This window comes from Coloeus monedula (genome assembly GCF_965178545.1).
Source record: "Coloeus monedula genome assembly, chromosome: 20".
NCBI classification, from domain to species: Eukaryota; Metazoa; Chordata; class Aves; order Passeriformes; family Corvidae; genus Coloeus; species Coloeus monedula.
In genome coordinates, this window is record NC_138800.1 from 7,566,990 (window position 1) to 7,587,522 (window position 20,533).

Here is a 20,533-nt window from a genome sequence, read left to right on the forward strand (position 1 = left end):
TATAGCAGTTCAAACCCTTGTTCCACCTTGATGTGCTGTAACGTTTGGCTCCTCATGCAGCTCATCCTTTCTCTCACAGGAAGCCACTCCCGGGCTCTAATCATGGAGACAAAGGAACTCCCCAGGTGAGCGATTCGTCAGGACATTCCCAACATTCTCCCAACAGGCTCAAACTCCTGGGAAGTGAGGCTGCAACTATGGCTTTGCTTGGGGTTTTTCAGTTATAAAACATTTGTCATTTTCCTTGCCCAAATTTAAACTACAGCCAGGGCAGGTCCAGTGCAAACCATGAGTGAGAGTGTTCGGTCCAGACAACCCGAATATGTCTGAATAAAAATAATTTATTAATAAATAATAATCTCTGCACAGCTCAGTCCTGGAGAGCAATTGCACTGCCAAGGCCCTGGAGAGCACTTCTGGCAAGGGAGAGTTCTGTCTGAGGCTTGCAGAGGGGTTAATAATAATAAATAATATGCCAGGGGATAGTGCAGGCCAGTTCTTCCTTTCAGCTGTGATTAGACATTGCTTTCAGAGGGTTTCTGTTTTGCAAGGATGGAAACCATACCATCCAAGTTCTTGGGCTTTAACAGCCCTGGATTTCCTTTTGCCAGCGGTTGTGGAGCCTGGACAAAACAAAATCCTCATCTCTGGTGGAGCAATCCAACAGGGGCTGTGTAATCACGATGCTGGGGTTCAGACAGGTTTGGAGTGCACATTCAGTATCTGCTGGCAGCTGCCTGTGCACAGGAAGGTTGGTCCTGCCTCTGCATTTGCTCATTTGAATTTTTGTGTGTATTCTGCAGTTTCCCTTCACCACAGCTAAGCTGCTCTTCAACCCCTGAGTGACCTGCCTGGCCCTGCCTGTGAAAGGAGCCTGATTTTCGGGGATCACAAGTGGTTTTCAGAGCTCTGGCTGGGACCTAGAACACCACAGGTTTCTAAGTCCTCTGACAGCCACAGACAATAATAGTAATAACAGATGTTTATAAATCATGAGCTCATCTTGCACAGAGAAAGCCGGCTGAGGGATTTGAATTAAATCTTGCTTTTCTCTTGTATTTGAGCATAACTCCACATTCAGAGCAGTTGTGTTGCACCCATTCAAGTCCTTTCCCTGCATTCATTTGGAGCTCCAAATGTCACATCTGTACATGAACCTGAATAGCTTTAAAGGCTCGGGGTGAGGACTCATTTCCCTGATGTCAGGGCTTGGCAGGGAGCAGAACCACTTCCCCTTTTGCCGTGAAGTGTTGATTGGGAGTGAAGAGAACGCTCAGCAAGCTCAGGAAGCAGCTCAGCTTTGAAAGAAGCAATCACAGGTTGTTAGAATTGCAAAGGGCATCAGTGCCCGTCCAGCCTCACCGGGGCTGATGTTGGCCTGGAAACACAACGCTTCCCGATTTCTCGGGGAAATTGGCTGTACCAGCTCCACCAGCATAAAGGGGACGCCGGGCCCAGTACCCACTGGGAGCCCCGTGCAGGGCTCAGCGCTGTGGGGCTTGAGCAGCAGCTTTGCTTCACAAGTCCTGCTGGAAGAGGCACTTGGCTTTCCACCCCAGAAGCTGGTTAGTACACAAAACCAAACATAGAGAAAAGTGAAAAGTTTCTTCAAAATGATGTTCTCATACCTTGGCCTCTGCTCAGCCAAAATCTGTCCTTTTTAATTCAACCGCTTTGGTGGAGCCGTTTATGGTTTATTTGTTTTCAGTCTTGTGGTGACTTCTTTGTTTTCTAATGAAACAACTTCTAAAGAATTCACACACCTGCATTGTTGCGAGATGAGTTCTTGGAGATAATTTAAAGCACCGGTTTGAGATTCCAGGATAATACACAAAAATTATCTGGCTATGACCCTGGGGACTAGGAAAATCCAAGTTTGTTCATCCGCAGTTTATGATCTTAACGTCGTTTTTCTGTTTGATTTTCCAAGGGTTTTACTGAATGATTGAAATCTCCAGCATGGAAATAGCTTTCCCTGGAATTTCACTCTTTACTTCCCATCTCTTCCAGCAAAACGCCTGCAGCCCTACAGCTACAAACCTCACCTTGGGCCGTTCCTCTCCTCATCATTTAATTCAGAGCTCCTCAGGAGCCTTTGACGTGCTAATGCTCTGCACAATGTGGGCAATAAACAAGCAGAGGTGTCACTGCCTGCATAACCAAGTTATCCAAAGCCATCCATTCCTTCCACCTGGCTTGGGCAGAGCGAGCAGTTCAGCCTGTCGCTGGCAGCACCATTTTGAAGATGGTTTTTGTACCTGCTGCGTGGTTTAGGGGTTGTGTTGTGTCTTGGGAATCCTTTCTTGGAGTCAGGCTCAGGACAGGCTCTGTCTTGTCCTGCAAAACAGCTCAGAAGTACCAGTGGAGACTTGAGTGGGAACAGGGATGGGGCTCAGGAGGCAGTGCCAGCTCTGCCAGGCTGGTGGCAGGGCCTCTGTCTCCTGATTTTCTATTCTCCCATGTCGTGGGCAGTTTTGGGGAGAGAGGGAGAAGGGATGGATGGCAGCTGCTCTGCTTGCAAAGCCACCGGTGCTGGGCTGAGCCACTTCTGCCCACTTCTGCAGCGCTCATGTGTGTGACACACGAAATGTGCCTGGAGCAGCAAGACAGGTGAACTTTTTGTGTGGCATCCACCTTTATTTTTGATAGCCAGAAGATGTCTGTGTTCCTTTGCAGCAGAGGCTGTCCCACTTCAGTGCTTGTTCTTTAACTCTGTGGGCTTAGAGAGGAAAAATTGTTGTTGGGGTTGCCGAGGAGTGTCTGAGCTGGCAAATTTGGCTGTGGGACCAGCGAGAACATCCCAGCTCTCAGTGGCTCGGGAGCTTTTCTTTGTGCTCAGAGCCTTGCCCCCGTGGGCCGGCCGGGCCCCTCGCTGGGTGTGTGTGCAGGGATGTGTTAGTGGGGCTCCTCTCCAGCTCTTTGTGGCCGGGCCAGGAGCACTGGAGGTGTGAAGGCAGAGGTTGCTCGGGAAGTCCTCGGTGCGGCCGGAGCCTGCGCGGTGGCCGCGCTCAGGAGAGATCACAGGGGCTGCAGGAAGAGCTCGGCCTCCGAGGCGGCCCCTCCGCTCCCCCGGGACGGCAGCGACAGAAGGAACAGCACGTACGAGGCTGGAGGGCTCCTGCCAAGCCGCGGGGACAGCGGCTGTGGCCACTCCAGGGTGCCGCTCCCGTCTCCCAGCGCAGCAGCGCCGTTCGCAACGCGGGATCCGTTTCAATCGGTTTCCCTCGGAACAAAGGAGCCGGGGCAGTTCTTGCACTTGAAAGCAGCAGACTGGGGCTGCTGCTGCTGTTCCCTACGTGAGTGCTGGGAGGCGAATCCCTGGAGGGAAGTGGAATCCAGGAAAATAATAGTAGTGGTGATTCATGTGCCTCTGACATCTGAGCATCCAGCAGTGCTCTGGTGCTGCCATGGTACTGTTGCACTCCAGTTCTTGAATTCTTCATCATCCACCGGGCTGCCGGCTCTGGGCTGTGTTTACCTCGATGGTTCTGTGATTTCCTTGCTCCTTTATGGATTCCAGAACATAAATTCGCACCCTCTTACCTGTGGATCCCCTGAGCCCCGGGAGCTGCAGGGTTTCACAGTGCTCAGGTGGTTGCTCCACAAGGCAGCACATTCAGCTGCTGTTTTATGGTAGGGCGTGTGATGCCAGATATTTTAAGAGGGCTCAAAGAGCACAGCTGGAGGGCAGGATCTGGGAATGGGCTCATCCTGTTCTTCCTGCCAGCAGGATTTAACCATGTTTGGTACAACAGAGCTGAGCACGCTTGTCCGTGGCTCCCCTTGCAGCAGTTGTGTTGGGAGTAAGTTCAGTTGCACCAGTTACTGCCAGAATAAACCACTGGACCTTGGCACAGGTTCTGCTGCTTTGGAGAGCCATGAATCTCCCTGTAATGCGAAATCCACAATATTCAGTGCCTCACAACCTGTCTCACAGAGACCTAGTCCAAGCAACCTACCCATCAGAACCTGAAATAATGGTTTCTCTGTCCGTGTCTGGCGTGATAAACCACAATTTCCCTGGGCTCAGCCTGTAATAAGTGCTTCCATGATCACAAAAGCAGATCTTTCTGTAATAAAATGTATCCACTGCAGAAAGTTAATTCTGGTTTTGCTGAGGTGCTGTAAAGCAGCAGAAAGTGGCTGTTGGCACATGTTCCTGCACTAGGAAAACAATGTGTGTAAAAACCCTGATGTAAATCCATTGCTTTGGGGGAAGAAGTGCTTTTCTGTGATAGTTTACATGATTGTAACAGGCTCTGCACGAGGGAAGCTGCACTCATCCCAAAACAATAAATAAACCAAACCAGTGTGGGCAAGTTCAGGATCCAGCCAGCGCTGATGGAGCAGCCAGACCTGGGGCTGTGAGCCTTGAGCTCACCTCAAACTCTGCTGCTCCTTTCAGGGCACTTCCAGGCAAACACTGAGGCTTGAATCACGGGAGTTATGGGCTTCCCAGTTAATGCCATCGTGAATTGGTCCTTCCCTGTGACTGCAGAGTGCCTGGAATCCAAAGTGCAGCGATGCTCCTACGTGCAGCTCCTTCTCTGTCCCCATCGAATTTCCATAGCTTTCCTTCAGCATCCTGGTCAGCCTTAAGCATCCTGCTCCTGAGATGTCCAACTTGATAAAAATGACTTTGTTCAATACAGAGTAAGAGTCCCCCTTTGTATCTGTCTGACCCAAAGCATTGCTGATGGAGTGTTTCCATTTGCACTACACCCACAGGAATAATTTCAATCATATTTTTCCCATGTATTTTTTGCTCCGATTTAACTCTGGATCCTTAGAAAGCATTCTCTTTCACAGGATTTAGTTTCCACCTTTGATTAAAAAGAAAAAGGAAATCAATGGCAATTCCTTTTACTTTCTGTTTGCTGCAGGAAGGTTTACTTTCTTTAACTGTTTGGAATTTTTCCCACTTTCTACCCTGGATTATTCAGTGCTGCTGGATGCTTCAGCAGCGGTGTGAAGTTCAATCTCTGCTCTGTGTTTTGATGGTGGATATGATATAAAGCATGAAACCTGCAATGGTAAAGGTAACCAGTTATTAAATTATATTTATCTTCACATTCCTTCACATTCTTAAACCTGCTGGTTTAAGATCCACCAGAGCAGACAACCCCTTTCTTTGGTGATTGCATCAGGTATAATTTTTTTTAAGCTCCTTAGACCGAAACTCAACCACTTCAGCCGTGTAACAGCATTTGCTAATCCGTGGTATTTTGCCATTTCTTACATCAGGAAATGCCCCGCTGTGCCATAACCATCCACAGACGGAGCGCTGCCAGGATTTTGTGAAATCTCTTCCTTTGGGTCAGCACTCTGCTGGTGGCGTATTTTTTTTTTTTTTTGGTGCGGCAACTCCGGTGTCCCAGAGCAGCAGCAGCGGCAGCATCCGGAGCCCTCGAGTTTGGCGACAGCGAGGGCAACTTTTTACTCCGAATTGAGCAAAGCGGTGCCCAAAACCTCCGGGGAGCCGCACACGCCGGGCCGGGAGCGCGGGAGCGGGGCCGGGGGGAGCCGTCCCGGGGCCGGGCGCTGCGGGGGCGCGGTGCCGGTGCCGCCGGGTCCCGGCCAATGGCTCCGCGCCGCGCACTCCCCGCCCCGCTGGCCCCATGTGCAGAAATAGCCCCGCCGGCAGCGGCTGCGGCTTTTCCGCGGGGAGCGGGCGGCAGCGGCGGAGCATCCCCGGGCGGAGCATTCCGGGCGGAGCATCCCGGGCGGAGCAGCCCCGGGCCGGGCCGGCCCCGATGGCCCCGCGGGCGGCGGCGGGCGGGCGCTGAGCGGGACCCGCGGATGCCGGGCCGGGGCCGGGCGCTGCGGGCAGCGGGGGGCCGCGACCCGGGGCTCGCCGCGCCCCTCCGGCCCCCCAGGGCCGCGGGGAGCCCGGACATGGGCGTTCGGCTGACCCGTGGCGTGTTGGTACCTGCGGGAGGGCGCCCGGTGGAAAGTCCCTTCTTCCCATGAGCAGCGCCTGCTCCTGGCGCTGGGTTCTCGCCATGGACACTATGAAAACCACCTACATCGTGCTGGAGCTCATCATCGCCGTGCTCTCCATCGCTGGCAACGTGCTGGTCTGCTGGGCTGTGGCCATCAACAGCACCTTGAAGAACGCCACCAACTATTTCCTGGTGTCGCTGGCCGTGGCGGATATCGCCGTGGGGTTGTTGGCCATCCCTTTCGCCATCACTATCAGCATCGGGTTCCAGGTGGATTTTCACAGCTGCCTCTTCTTCGCCTGCTTCGTGCTGGTGCTGACACAAAGCTCCATTTTCAGCTTGCTGGCGGTGGCCATCGACAGGTACCTGGCTATTAAGATCCCACTGAGGTAAGAGATTGGAGTGGGAATGAGCAGCCACATTCCCTGACAGCCCGGGCTCTGATCTTCCTGCTCTTAGCGTGCAGGAACTTCTTCTAATCTCTTGCGCTGCCCCAAAAGTTTTGCTGCTCACAGGTGATGGATATAACAGAGGTTTTGCATTCACTCCCTGCAGGACTGGGGTCAGTATCCCACCTCTTGCACTTTCTTGAGGATGTTTGCCTTGGGAGGGTCAGTGGCTTCTCGGGGGGGCCATGCCGTGATGTAATGCTGTGTTTGGGATGGTTGTGGCTCATCTGTGTAGGTATTTATACAGCCCCTTTATTGTGGTGTCCAGGCATCTCCCAGGTAATTAAATACAGGAGCAGCCACTCTTTCCTAATTCCTCCTGCAAAAGGAGAAGAGGGAAGCAGAAAAACTTCACACGTCAGATTTTAGAGATGTACAGCTCAGAGTCTCATCCAAGCGCAGCATCCAAGACATGAATTGATTTCCTTCTAATTCATGGGAGTTGAATTAAAATGGGGAAAACTGTATGGGTGTAAATTACAGGCTCATCACTAATGAGCTGGTGCAGCAGCTTCCTTAAGCTGGAGGGCACCAAACCCTGGCTTTGCATTATGAACGACCTGAGTATGTTCATCTCAGTCTCCTCTGTATCTCAGTTGTCCTTCCCTGAGAATAAGACACTGATGGAGCCCCCTCGGGAGTCTGGGACAGCTCCAGGGACTGGCCAGGAGCAGAGGCTGTGGGGAAGCAGGGCAGATGCGACGCAGGGACCTCAGCTGAACTCCGGAAAGCCGCGGCTTTCCTGGATTCTGCTCGTCCCCGGCATCTCCCTTCATTGCACGAGCAATGAAGTCACCCTAAAATGACGTAAAAAAAAAACCCCTTTCACTCTGTTCTGGCACCTTGCATCGGAGGCCTCCCATAGGTTGAGCAAATATGAATTAGTCATGGGGCAGAGGTGAAAAGCGTGGCTGTGTGTCACCGGAGCTCGGCGCGTGGAAATTCCGGGGGACGTCGCGCAAGCGGGAGCAGACCTGCAGCAGAGCGGGGCAGGAACAGGGGCATGGGCAGGGATAGGGGCAGGGATAGGTGGTTTCCAGCATCCCTGACCTTATTTCTGACCCTCCCAGCCACCCAGCCGGGCTCACAGAGCCACCCTGGCTCTGGAAAATGTTTTGGTGCCTCTTCCATCCTTTCGTTTGCAGCTTTCTCAGGATGGGGAAGCAGCACAGCAGCAGCTACAGAAGCAGGTCAGATTTATAAGTTTCAGTTTAATCACACCCCTGGCCACAAGCTGTCAGGCAATAACTCTATTTTTGTACCACAAACACTTTCTGCAGCTGAGGAAACTGTTGTGAGGGGTTTCTGCTCTGCTGGGATCTGGGGGAAGCAGAGGATCAGAAATGCTCCGAGGGATCGTTCCTGTGCTTGCAGAAGGGAAGTGGCTTTGCCAACTGACAAAACAGGCAGTGTTTCCTCCATTCTTTTTTTTCCCAGTCCTGGTCTTGAGCAGGTTTGCTCGACTCTCTCTCAGGGCAGTTCATCCCAGGGCAGTTTTGCCTTGCTTTGGGATTCTTTCCCAGCGTCACTTTCCTCACCCCATCTCACGCCAAAGCTTTTATTCCATTTGCACAAACGTCTTTATTCCTATGAGTGCTTTCAAGCTGGACACAAATGGAGACCAAGGAGTCCCATCCTAGGCCGGCTGAAGTGCGAAATTTGGATTAAACTCCATCTTGGCATTGAGGCCCATTCCACTGCTCTCAAGAAGGGACCAGCAAGTAAAAAACTCCTTTCAAAGGAGGGGGGTTGCCCCTGTGAGGAGAGCAGGACAATGGACAGGCCACTGCCCCGGTGACAGGAGGTTTAGGGACTGACACTGAAAGGCTTTTTTTAGCTGTACAGCCAAGATGAAGAGGGGGTAGAGGAGATTATAAATGTACACAAGCAAAACACTTCTCTGCTGTACCGGGGTTTCCCCAGCAAGGCTTGGGGAGAATTTTCTCATCAGCATCGTTATTCCTGGGGTGCTCCACAGTGCTGCTGGCAGGGAAAGGAGAGAAACTTCTCCCACCACCCTCTCTGGGCAGGAGCACGTGCCATTTCTGGAAGCAGGTCATCAGTTTCTAGGAATGGAGACTGTAGGAAAAGCTTTCCTCATTTAAACACTTATTCTGGAGGCCAATGCAGAGGCTGATACCAAACCATGGAGTATTAGATGTTTAAGAAAATGATTTGTGCCCAGCCCTGTCCAGCAATTACAAGAAATAATGAGGTTGTTGCAGAGCAGATGAGTGTCCCTGTCACATCCAGTGCTCCATCAGCTCCCTGAGGAAAGCTCAGCAGGGACATTAAGGACTGGCTGTGCCACATTATTTCATACCCTTTCAGAGCTGTTTGAGAGGCTGGGCAGGCCTGTGGGTTGGGGTGCACAGCAGAACTTTGCATTACAGCCAGGCTAATAATGGATTTTTCAGCTCTGTGGCTGAACTGAAAAATCCCATGGGGAAGAGGAAAATTGTTTCAGTGAAACTGGAACAGCGATGTTGGGAGGTTTCAGTGAAGCAAAGTGATCCTCACCAACCTGGCAGATTTTGGGTTGAGTTGCCCAACCCTTCCGATGTGGCTGTGCTGCTCTTGGAGGCCAAGACCTCCTTGCTGGGGAAGGAACTGACAACTTCTCATCTGGAGAATTGCAGAACAAAAATCTCATTTTAAAAATGGTGGTTTCGAACCCTCCCTCTTCTGGCTAAAAATATTTGCTGAATTTGACCCGAAGCCATGAATTCTTTCTGTCCCTCAAAACTCGTATTTTTTCTTGTTTGCTTTTGATGAATTTACTGTTTGTGGAGAAGCCCCCACCCACGCTGCCCATTCTGTGCAGCTGCAGCTCTGAGCCCTTCCCTGGGTCCCTTCTCCCTTGGCCCCCACCAGGATGCAGCTCCTTGTCCTTGGACACTCCGTCCCTGCCTTGTTTCCCACACTCTCCTGGACACTGCCACCCCAGTGTGCCCATCCCTGTGCCCAGGGACACAGCTCCATCCCAGCTCTCCTCTGCCAGCCTGAACCCCCACAGCACTTTCTCTAAGCAGAATATCTAAGCCAGGGAATCAAGCATCTCTCAGCAGCAGCAGCAGCAAATCCATCCTGCAGAGAGCACTTGGCACAGAGGTTTTTGCTCTCTGGCTTCCTCCGGGGCTGGATTTCACCTCACAGTCCTGTAGCTGGGAGCCAAATAAGATTTGCAGGTGGAATAAAACAGTTTCCTTTTATTTGCATTAACCCAAATCCTTTGGCACGGTGAAAAATTGTAGGTACGGATGGATGCCTGGAACAAACGTGTCAGGGATTAGGGAGGGAGAAGAGGATCGGGATTTAGAGAGCAAAGGGAGAGCGAAACACGGAGTAACCCCACGCTGTGTGTGCCCCTGTCCACTGGTAGCTCCTGCAGGACAGTGAATGTGCTGCTGCTGCCTGGCAAACATCCCAGCTGGCACCTGCTGAGGGAAAATCATCCCCAGTTCCCTGGGAGTTGAGCTGATCTGCTGCTTGCCCTGGGTTTAGTTCTCCCCCATCTTCAACTTTACCCCAAGCAGAAGTGCAGGACTGATGTTCCAGGGAAGCTTTGCCATGAACTGGAGCAGAGTATCAGCCACATCCCCTCCCTTTTTGCACATCTTCGAGCCCTTGCTGCCCCTCCTGCAGCCAGAGGATCCTAGTATGGATTCACAGTCAGTTAATGGGATCGGGATCTGTTAATGGTGCTGCCCTAATCTGCCTCTGCTCCTGCCAGGCTCCCACAGGAGCTGCTGCTGCCCCCCTTAGCTGGGACATGAGGAAGGCAACAGTGCAGCTCCTTCCTGCAGTCCTCGTGGGACAGATTAAATTTGGGTTGTTGCTGCTTTTCCCTCGTCCTTTCCAGAGGTGGCTTGGCTGATGCTGAGGCTCTGCCTGCCCTCTGTGGCAGAGGAGGGGCTCCCTGTGTTCCCCAGCACAGATTTGTTCCCAGATCCCTTTCAGCTCCCAGCTTGTCATTCAGCAAAGCAAACCGGTGGGGTTTGATGCCAAGTGGGAGGGCTGGAGCCACTGGGGAGCAGGACAAATCCTCTTGGTGTTCACCTGGCACTCTGTGTGTGCCACCAGCAGCTGCTCTTCCTCCCCTGCCCTTGCCTCATTTCCTTTAGTCCTTGCACTGCCCGGGCGTGTTCTGCTGCTCCCGTGTGGCTCTCGTGCTCTGCCTACTCCCTGAGCAGCACAGGAGGCATCCTGATTCCTGATTCCTGCTTCCAGATTCCTGCTTCCAGAGCCTCTCCATCCCTCAGGAGGCTGTGCCTGGCCTTGGTTATCACTGAGTTATTAACTTAAAATGTCAGAAACCCAGCAAGGGCAGGAGGGCCGGGGTGTTGGCTTGAGCAATGGAGCTGTCACATCTTTAGGGAAGTTTGTGTCAGCCAAGCTGGGCTCAGGGGACGTGGGAGGATCTCTCAGGGCTGCCACTCGCTCCAGCCTTCGGATGCAGCCAAAACACAACAACAAAATCGGGAATAATCACTTGTGCCCTCGTGGCAATAAAGTAGAGAGGGGAAATCGCAGATACTTTTAGCTGTGAGCAGCCTGGTTTCCTTAAAATGCATGTCCCAGATTGTTACATCTTTTCCTGCACCCCCAAGGCCACTTCCCTCCCAAAAAAACCAAAGTCCTGTCAGGAAAAGGAATTGTCTTTGGGAGCTCTGCCCTCCTGCAGAGCTGGGGGGCAGCAGAGATGCCAGAGAGTATCAGGGATGTCAGGGTTGGTTCCAGGCTGTTGGCTGAGGGCACTGTTCTCCAGGCTGAGCCAGAACCCAGATCTAGATCGGATTTAGGAGGTTTTTTCCATTTTGGCCAGCTCAATCTGTAAAAGTACAGGTTAATTTTAAGACGTAAAAAAAAAAAAAAGCAGCTTTTGAAATCCAGCAGGATTTTGCTCCAGAAGATCTTTTGACCTCTCCCAGCAAAAAATACACGAAACTGAAATGTTTTGGCAGGAACTGATTTAAAGTTGCAAGTTTTTGCTTTGTTAATTATCGAGCTGCTGCTTGGGATTTTTATGAATTTGCTGTTTGTCAGAACAGTGAGACCAGACCACAAAACTGAGTCTTTGAGGAGTGTTCTGCCCCGGCCCTGGGCTGCCCCAGGCAGTGACCACGTGGGGGTTTGGGGACTTCTCTTACTGTACTTGATCTGCAAGATGCCAGGAATTAGTGACTCCAGCTGTGCCTACAGATGTGTCAGTCCTGTCCCCACCCCACCAGCTCTCAGGCTTGGAGAAGGGACAGGGTTTAGGGAATCTGTGCAATCCAAAGGGAGGATTAACTCCTAATCCAATGGATGACATCAGGCCTTGGCATGAGCCACAAATAACCTGGGAGTGCATCAGTGGGGATGTGTGTGTGTCCCTTCAGGGCCATGTGGGCACTGGTATCACTGTGACCAGAGCTGCTGGACCCACTGGGGACAAGGGACAGAGCACAGTCCCTGCAGGAGCAGCTCTTGGCCACATCCCCCCTTCCCACTGCTCAAACCTTCCATGGATGTGCCCCTTGTGCTGCAGTGGCACAGCTGGCACAGGCCTGGGAGCTCTGTGCAGCCTGGCAGTGCCCAGGCAGGGAGGAGGGGACAGGATGGGCTCCTGGAGCTGCTGGAATAGGCTGGGATGAGGCTCTGGTGGGCTCGGTGCTGACCCTCGCAGATCGCCCAGCCCCTGGGGAGGTTGGTCAGGGCTCTGCAGTGAGGGCAGGTGAGCAGCAGCTGGGTGGGGCTGGGGGGTGGGAAGGCAGCGGTCTGGAAGCTTTGGGAAGGGATTTAGCACCCCTTTCATTGCAGAAAGGGGGATCCAGCAGAGATCTGCCATCTCCCACCCTTATCTGTTATCGGAGTGAGCAGGGCACTGGGAGGGGCAGCGGTCAGCACTGTTTGGGATCACACCCGCACAGCTGGCTCTGAATCCCAGTCCCTATCTCACCTCTGCCAGGCACCTTTAACTCAGTGAGGCCTGACCCTCGGGGAGGTTCGGAATGACAAAAATTCCCAGCCCCAGGCCCCAGCAGGCTGATAACGCGGGGCTGCAGAGCCCCGGGGGAGGCTGCTGCTGAGGAGGGGCTCAGGTCTTAGAGAGTGGAGATCTGGGGGGTTGAGTTCTAGGACTCAGAAACACATCATGGAGCGCAAAGCACCAGTATCACACTGATTCCACACCAGTATCACACCAGTATCACACCAGTATCGCATCCTCCTGCCGGCACAGGGACGTCTTGGGGCAGCTGCTGCTGTTAGGATGTCGGGGGATGCTGGAGTGTGAGAGCAGCGTGCAGGGAGAGGGGGCTGAGCTCATTTCCTTCCTGTGCTCCGGGGCTCTGTTGGCCTCTGTTTGCCCCAGCCCGGGGTGGCCCAGCCCGCCCCGCTCACGCCCCCGGTGTCTGAGCTCAGCTTTCAGCCACTTTTTCTCACCCTGCCGAGCGAGCGAACGCCGACAGACACCGAGATCTCAAACGCAAATCCCTCGGGGCTGCTGTGAGAGGCGTGAGAGAGTCACCCACACCTCGCCAGCCCTGTCAGCGTTCACCAAGAGCAGGGCTGCGAGCCCCTCGCAGCATCCTCAGTGCAGGTCCCCCTATTAATTCCCCAGATTACCCAGCCGTGTGCTATTTGTAGGTTTTATACCTCCCCTGTGTTCCTCCTTCCCACACACCCGATGGCCCGTGGCTGTCCCCTGTCCACAGACGGTGTGGGGACAGCAGGGGCAGGGCAGGGCAGGGCAGAGGAGCCGCCTGTGCGGGGGCTGCGGGGATGAACCGGGTTGAGGCAGGAGCCGGGGGCTGCCCCTGTCCCGGCTCTGTCCCCATCCCGGGGAAGGAGGGCTCACAGCCGGGGTCAGCACATGGGTGAGAACATCTCAGACACGGTTTTAAACTAGTCCCGGCTTGTGGACCTGGCGTGGCTGGGGACACGGGGACCAGGGGTGGGGACGCTCCCCTCCACCCGAGAGGCATCCCCAGGGCTGGGCGTGAAGCCCAGGCGGGTTTTGTGTGTTTTTCCTGCCTCCTGACCCGTGAGCTCACCTGAGCCGGGGCTGGCGGGGTGACAGAGGGACAGAGGGACAGAGGGACAGTGCCCGCCCAGCGGAAGGCCGGGAGCGCTGCCGCTGTCCCCTGCACAATAGGGACAGATGCGGGAGGAAGTGATTTGTCTGCCCGGGACAGGGACACTCGCAGATGTCCCCTTCCCCGGCTGATAGCGTTACCACTGATCAGATCTCCGGCCGCCAACTCCTTCCTGGTTAAACAGTGCAGCTTTTTCTTTTTATTTCTTTTTCTTTTTTTTCCCCCACTCCTCCCTAAGGTGCAATTTATGATTCATTTAAAATGTCCTGCCAGGATATTTCAGCTGGTGTGTGATCTCCATTCCGCGGCTGTGCACGGAGCTCAGAGGCAGCAACGGTGCTTTATTTTGTTATAGCTAAAAAAACATTTTAAAAAAAGAGCAAGATGCAAAGTACAGCTGTGAGGAGGTGTCAAGGACACAATGCTTGGCAGCAGAGCTGCTCTCACCCCTTGTGAATGGAGGTGTCTGTGTATTTCCCTTCACACTTAAAATAGAAATACATAAAATGTCACTGCTTGTTTGTAGCAGAGCACCTGCCTGATCTGAGTTCTGCAAACTCCATCTGCTCCTCTCCCTGCATCCAGCAGCCTGGGCACGGGGCAGAGTGGGGAGGGAGCTGGGGAGCACTGGTTCCCGGCTCCCTCAGCACAAGCCATGTGTGAATTTGGAGTTTAAGCTCCGAAATTTTTCATCAGAGACTGATCCTGCTCTGGAGGCAGTGGGAGAACCAAAGTCCTTGGGCAGCCTCTGCTGTGGCACAGGGACACGATGGACAGGCGAGGGGCTGTGTGGCACCTCATGGCTTTGATCTGTCCATCCTTCTGGGCTGCCTGGGGACAAGCAGGATTCTTCTCCATCCCTGCTCTCTGAGATAAATAATGTGGGAATAACAGCCCCATTCCAGAGCATTTCCTCCAGGCTGCTGCTGTTTCTGCCCCAAGTCCATCACCCCAAACGCTGAATTTCTCCTGCTGTGCTTTCCTTGCTCTCCAGAGTTCAGGGGCAGCAGGGCTGGGGTGGCCTCCCCGGGGTCCAGCAGGGGCTGGTGGCAGATGCCAGGGACATGCAGGACATGACTCAGTTCCTGCCTTTGGGAGCCAAACTCCTGCCTTTGGGAGAGGCCAGGCTCTGCTCTGTGCCAGCTGTGCTCAGCACCAGCCTGGGCCACTTGGCTGCTTCCCAGCCCCAGGAAATGGCAGCAGAAATGCAGAAAGCCCAAACCCCAAGCGCCCTCCTGCCAGCTCCTGGAGAGCACAGCGAGCCTCCCCAACAGAGCTCGCTCTTCTGGTGTTTGCTGGGATGCTCTCCCAGGACAACACTGGGGTTTGGAGGGGGATGCCTGCTGTGGGAAGGCCACCAGGAACAGGGGACACCTGGTCCAGCCTCAGTGGAGCCCTGGCTGGAGCCTTTGTGGCCCGTTTGGGTGAGGGCACAGCGGGGACAGCCCCAGCTGCCCATGGTGAGGCTGCAAGAGCTCCTTAAAGCCCCTGTCCTCCTGCAGTGCCCGTGACATCGGTGGCCAAGGCACAGCTCCATCCATCAGGACAGGAACCTGACTCGACCCGTGGTGGCATCGGGGCTCCCATGTGTCCAAAGGGTGGGAGCTGGGGTAATTAAAGCCTTCATGGTGATTGCACCAGTAAAGAGACCTTGACCGGTGGTGTAAGAGGAACTAATGCATCGCCAGGTTATTTAATCCCAATAAATCATTTTAAAATAGTCAGCCGTTATTTACATTAAAGCAACATTTGATGCCTCCGGGCAGAAGCGTAGAGGTGATTCAATATTTGTTATACATTAGTTGAGCAGACTTAGGTGAGTAAATTTACTTTAATAGGGGGGTTTTTTGCCTAATAATATTAAACCTAAAAGAGAATGAAGGAGGGTTTTGCTGCAGAATTCTGAGCTGTGAAAATCTGCCGGTTCCTCACTGTCTGACCCTGTTTTACAGAGCTTAGGGAAGAGCTTGTGAGACTTTCATACCTGGATCTGGTCACTGTCATTCATTTCTTTTTTTAAGCATGTGCTTAACCTGTGTTCACTTAAGGGCAATACAGACAGTCCCACCAAATAAGCGTTTTAAGGTAATAACAAGGTAATTAATGAACACTTCTAGGACATCAGGCTATTCCAAATTTCACCCTGGGCTCTTCTGGCTGGCCACAGCAATGACCATCCATCAGCACCTGCCACCAGCTGAATGGAGAGAGGGTGGGAGGGATTTGCAATGCAAATCCTGGGGAAATAAAGAGCTGATCTGAGCAGGGCACTTGGTGAACAACCCTCTCCAGCCCTCCAGCCCTCCCCATGGCTCAGCTCTGGCTCTTGCAGACTGAGAGCCCAGAATGTTTTTACATCTTCTCTCAGACGCTGTGAAAACGCACGTGCCACGATCCCAGCTGCAGCTCCACTGGGAGCGCTGGGAAGAGCGAGCAGCTCTAAAATAAACAGGCCACCAGTACAGCCACTGGAACATTAGGAGTGGCTTCTTGACTGGTCTTGTAAACCTTCAAGCCAAGCCTTATCTTTGCAGAAGAGTTCAGGAGAAGAGCAGATGGAAGAAGACATTCAGGGTCAAATGTTTTCAGCAAGAGGCAGCACTGAATGTCACCAGCCTGGGACCTCAGCATGGCCACAGCAGCTCCTCCTGCTCCTGAGCACACAGAACCCTCCACTCCTTCCGTTTCTGTTTCTGAACAATGGGCCCTTTGGCATTTTCCAGTCTCACCATGGTACTTTTTGGGATGGAGCACCTGGAGAGATTCTCTAAGCAGGGCAAGCAGGAGCCACGGAGCTGCAGTTTTCCCTTTCCACGTGCAGAGCTGAGGGGCAGCAGCAGCTCCTGGTGCCTCTGCAGCACTGACTGAGCTTGGCCAGTGCTGTAGCTCAAGACTCAGACTTTGCCAAGAGATTGGATTTCTGTCAACTTGCTCAAATCTCAATGATTTCAGGTCCCACAACCCCAGACCAGCTCCAGCTTCTGAAAACTTAAAGCAGGGTCTCAAACCCAACAGGCTTGGCCTCACTGATGCCCTGTTTGAGAACTTCTCATCTTCTGAAGTATTGAAACTTAGCAGTAATGAGAGAAAAATGCAGGAGGAGCCCTTCAGTGGCTGGATCTACCCTTCAGACACCAACCCATGGACTGTGCCCACAGTTCAGCAGTGCTCCTGCAGCCTCCCAGCCAGCCCAGCTCATGCCTGAAGAAGGAGCCGAGGGCTCCCCCAGCCCCCAGTTGGTGCTGGCAGACCCCCACTGTCCCCTCCTGTCCTTGCAGGAGGAGCAGGAGGCTCAGCTCACGCGGTGATTCACAGGCACAGCTGCAGTTCTGTGGGAATAAAACCCTCCCCTGCCTCACGGGCCGGAAGAAAATCAGAACAAACGTTCTTAGGACAGGAGGAGCAGGGCAGCCAAGCCAGAGTAAACAAGCACGGAGAGAGGGTGTGGGAAGGAGGGGACGTGTGTCAGCCAGCAGACTCTGACTGGCTGTGCAGAGGACAGGAATGGGTTTCTCATGTTGTCTTCTGGCACTCGCTGGCTCTTCCTATCTCCAGACAGGGATCCGACTGATGCTTTGATTTGAGTTGCACCCAAACCAGACTTGTGACTTTTGCTGCTTTAGGTTCCAGCTCTGGTTGTGTCTCTGAGCATCTGAGGGCTGGAGGGGCCATGAAGGGACTCAGTCCACGGGGTGAGGAAGGTGTGGGGCAGCACCAGGCTCAGCACTGCACCAACTTGTCCCTGGGCCACAGCAGAGCTTCTTCATTACCCATGTGGGACTGCAACGTAGAACTGAGCACCAGCATTGCCCCAGCTGGACGGGGTCAGTCCAGGAACTGGCCCAGCAGCTGCCCCAGCGTGCCCAGCAGTGGCTGCTCAGAGCCAGAGAGCATCAGTCAGAGGGAGCCTCCCTGTCCGTGCCCTCCCAGCAGTTGGTGGTTTAGGATCATGCAATGATGGAGCTTTTTTTAAGCCTCCAAGTCCTTTCCCTCCCCTTGCAGGGGGTTTGCGGGCTGGGGCAGTGCCTGGCGCCTCTCAGGAACAGTAAATGAGTCACCTCCCCAAATCACGTTGTGTGGGTGGAGAGCACAGGTGAGAGTTTTCCCCCTCGGGTGATCACAGAGGTGAGGCCCCCGCGTGGGTGTGGGTGTGGCTTTTGTCTCCTTAACCAAATCACTGATGGCTTTAACTGCAGGGAAGTCAGCAGTGCTCATTTATATAACATTTATTGTGCTTTTGTCCCGGGGACTGCAGGTACAACAGCCTGGTGACCGGCAAGCGGGCGAGGGGCCTCATCGCTGTGCTGTGGCTCCTGTCCTTTGCCATCGGACTGACCCCACTGATGGGCTGGAATAAAGCCATGAGTGGCTGTCCCAATGGCACCAACGAGACAGGGACCGAGCCTGGGACAGAGCACGACGGCTGCTTCATCTCGTGCCTCTTCGAGAACGTGGTCACCATGAGCTACATGGTCTACTTCAACTTCTTCGGCTGCGTGCTGCTCCCACTCGTCATCATGCTGGGGATCTACATCAAGATATTCATGGTGGCCTGCAAGCAGCTGCACCAGATCGAGCTGATGGGCAACTCCAGGACCACCCTGCAGAAGGAGGTCCACGCAGCCAAGTCTCTGGCCATCATCGTGGGGCTTTTTGCCTTCTGCTGGCTGCCCCTGCACATCTTGAACTGCATCACGCACTTCCACGAGGACTTCTCCAGATCCAAGCCCGAGTGGGTGATGTACATGGCCATCATCCTCTCCCACGCCAACTCTGTCATCAACCCCATCATCTACGCCTACAGGATCCGGGATTTCCGCTACACCTTCCGCAAGATCCTCTCCAAGATCCTCTGCAAGGCTGACGACTTCCCCAAGTGTCCCTCTGACAACAACCAGCACCTGACTGCCATCAACATCAGCTCCCCCGCGGCCTCGGTGACCGTATGACCCTGCCCCTCCTGCTCCTGGATGTCCAGCCCGTCCCTGGCGCTGCCCTTCCCCCTGTGAGCAGTCCCAGCAAGCTCCCAGGAGCGCTCAGAGATGACCACTCTGCAGTTGTGCAGCTGTGTTTTTATTTTTATTTTTGTAATTAATGTCGTGCCTCCGTAGAGGAGTGACCTGAGCGGGGACACTGAGTGCAGCTCGCCCTCCTCTGTCGCCCCAGGGGGTGTGAGAGCCGGGATCCTGTCGTGTTTCCTTTCCAGGTGTTTCCTTTCCAGGTTGGACACTGACTGGGGAAGACTCACCTGCTGGGGGGGTGTTTCCCCAATTGTGCTGCTCATGTCAAGTCATAGGATCTTTATTTTAATTATTATTATTATTTTTTAATATTTTGATTCATTTAGGAGTAATAATTTTGTGTCTGATTTTTGAGTTGTTCTCTAAGTCCATACTTGACAGCACTTTGGTAATACCCTAATTATTCCATCAATTGTTTGATGCAGCTTGTATTCTCCGATGGGAAAAAGTCTTACTTAGCCCAGTTGCTGGTGTGAAACTGAATCTGTGTTCCAGGCACTGAGGGGAGGGACTGTGTGGATGGGAAAACCAGGTCAGAACTTGCCAGCCCAGCATGGGAACCCCATTCACTGCAAGATTTGAGAAAAGACTTGACCAAGGTTTAGAGCAGAGGTTTTACTGCCTTTCAATCACTTTAGTCCACAGGATTGTGCAGCCCAGTGCTCCAGGTTTGCTTCCAGATCTGTTCCCAGCTATCCAAATGCAGGAGGCAGAAGTGCCCCAGTGGTCTTGGCTCGTCTGAACCAGAGCCACCGAGGCCAGTGTCACTCTGTCTTGGGGACACGAGCTCTACAATTAGGTTTTTGCTCCCAGGTTTCTGCTGCCAGCCTTGCAGAGCTTCCAGAAGTGCAGGTTTTAGCTGTGAGAGCTGGATGCTGCAGCTCACCTGATTCCTAAAGGTCTGGCTGGGGCTCCCCTGCAGCCCTGTAACTCCCAGAAGCTGTGAATGCGCTTTTTCCCCCCCCTAACAGTAGTTTTTATATTTTTATCCCTGAAAAATTGTACTTGAATCACACAGAAATCAACTTTATATTTTTTTAAACTCTGTTGCACTACAAGGGGGGGAGTACAAGACCCCAAGAGTTTAATTTCTCTGGCATATATAATGACAAATATGGTGTAAAATCAGTTGAAAAGCTGAAGATATCTTGTTCCTGCAGCATCTCCTCTGCCAGCTGGCAAGAGCTGCAGGAATGACTCCGGGCCCACCATGCACAGGGAATGGTTCCCTGGGAGTGCTGGATTTCATTGTAGCACTCAGCCCCAGACCTGGGTGGAATCACCAGTGAGCTCTGAATGGGTTTGTACATGTTTATGCAATGTCCAAATTTAGCTACAGCTCAGTGGCTCAGAGATGGGCATTTCCAGCACGAGTCTGAGCAGTTCCAGTCACTGTCCCAAGTGCTTCTCCTTTAACAGCCCCATTCAGCTTTGCTGCATCTGCCTTGGTCGGGCTCCAGCTGACACAGGGAGCCACCTCCTGCCATTTGGGCAGGGCCTGACTCTCTCCTCCGTTCATTCCGTCCCTTCTGTGTTATCTTTGGCCGTGTTCCTCCTGTTAATCACGGCTGGAAACGAGCAGGGTTTCACCTGCAGCTCTGGCAGTGTTGCCAAGTGGTTGCAAGCCACATTTATCCTCACAACAAAGGATGTAATCTCTCCCTTTGGCTGGCTGAAAAACGACCCAAACTCTCACAGCAACAATAGAGTGAAACTCAGTGCTCTAACACCAAGAGAGAAGGTCCCAGAACACTTGTCCACATGTGAGAGCTTCCAGTGCAGCTCAGCACCCACCACTGCTCCCTTCCCACACCTTTCATGAGCCAGAATTCCTGCAGATGGATGTGGTGCATCCTCAGTCCAGCTGTGCCATGGGGCTGTCAGGCACTAACTTTGGCCCAGGTCCCAGTCACTGGCAAGGAAGTGCCTTTGTGGATCTGAGCCAAAGACATTTCAAGGCAAAATAAAACCAGGACACCTCCCTTGCCCCCCTCAATGAAAAGCTCTGAAGGTTTCTATAAAAATGTGAAGCAAAAAGGGCA

General features: G+C 53.2%; 1 protein-coding gene across 1 annotated transcript; it reads left to right on the top strand.

Moving 5' to 3' along the window:
• The first annotated feature begins 5,777 nt into the window (after window positions 1-5,777).
• Window positions 5,778-18,661, top strand: ADORA2B (adenosine A2b receptor). The gene is made up of 2 exons (XM_082294388.1): window positions 5,778-6,331; window positions 17,726-18,661. The coding sequence occupies exons 1-2, from the start codon at window positions 5,967-5,969 to the stop codon at window positions 18,417-18,419; spliced, it is 1,059 nt and encodes a 352-aa protein (XP_082150514.1). The 5' UTR covers window positions 5,778-5,966; the 3' UTR covers window positions 18,420-18,661.
• Window positions 18,662-20,533: the final 1,872 nt, after the last annotated feature.

Coding starts and splice junctions, on each gene's coding strand:
- ADORA2B (XM_082294388.1), top strand. CDS start 5,967: ATGAGCAGCGCCTGCTCCTGGCGCTGGGTTCTCGCCATGGACACTATG. Junction 6,332..17,725: donor GCTATTAAGATCCCACTGAG/GTAAGAGATTGG, acceptor CGGGGACTGCAG/GTACAACAGCCTGGTGACCG.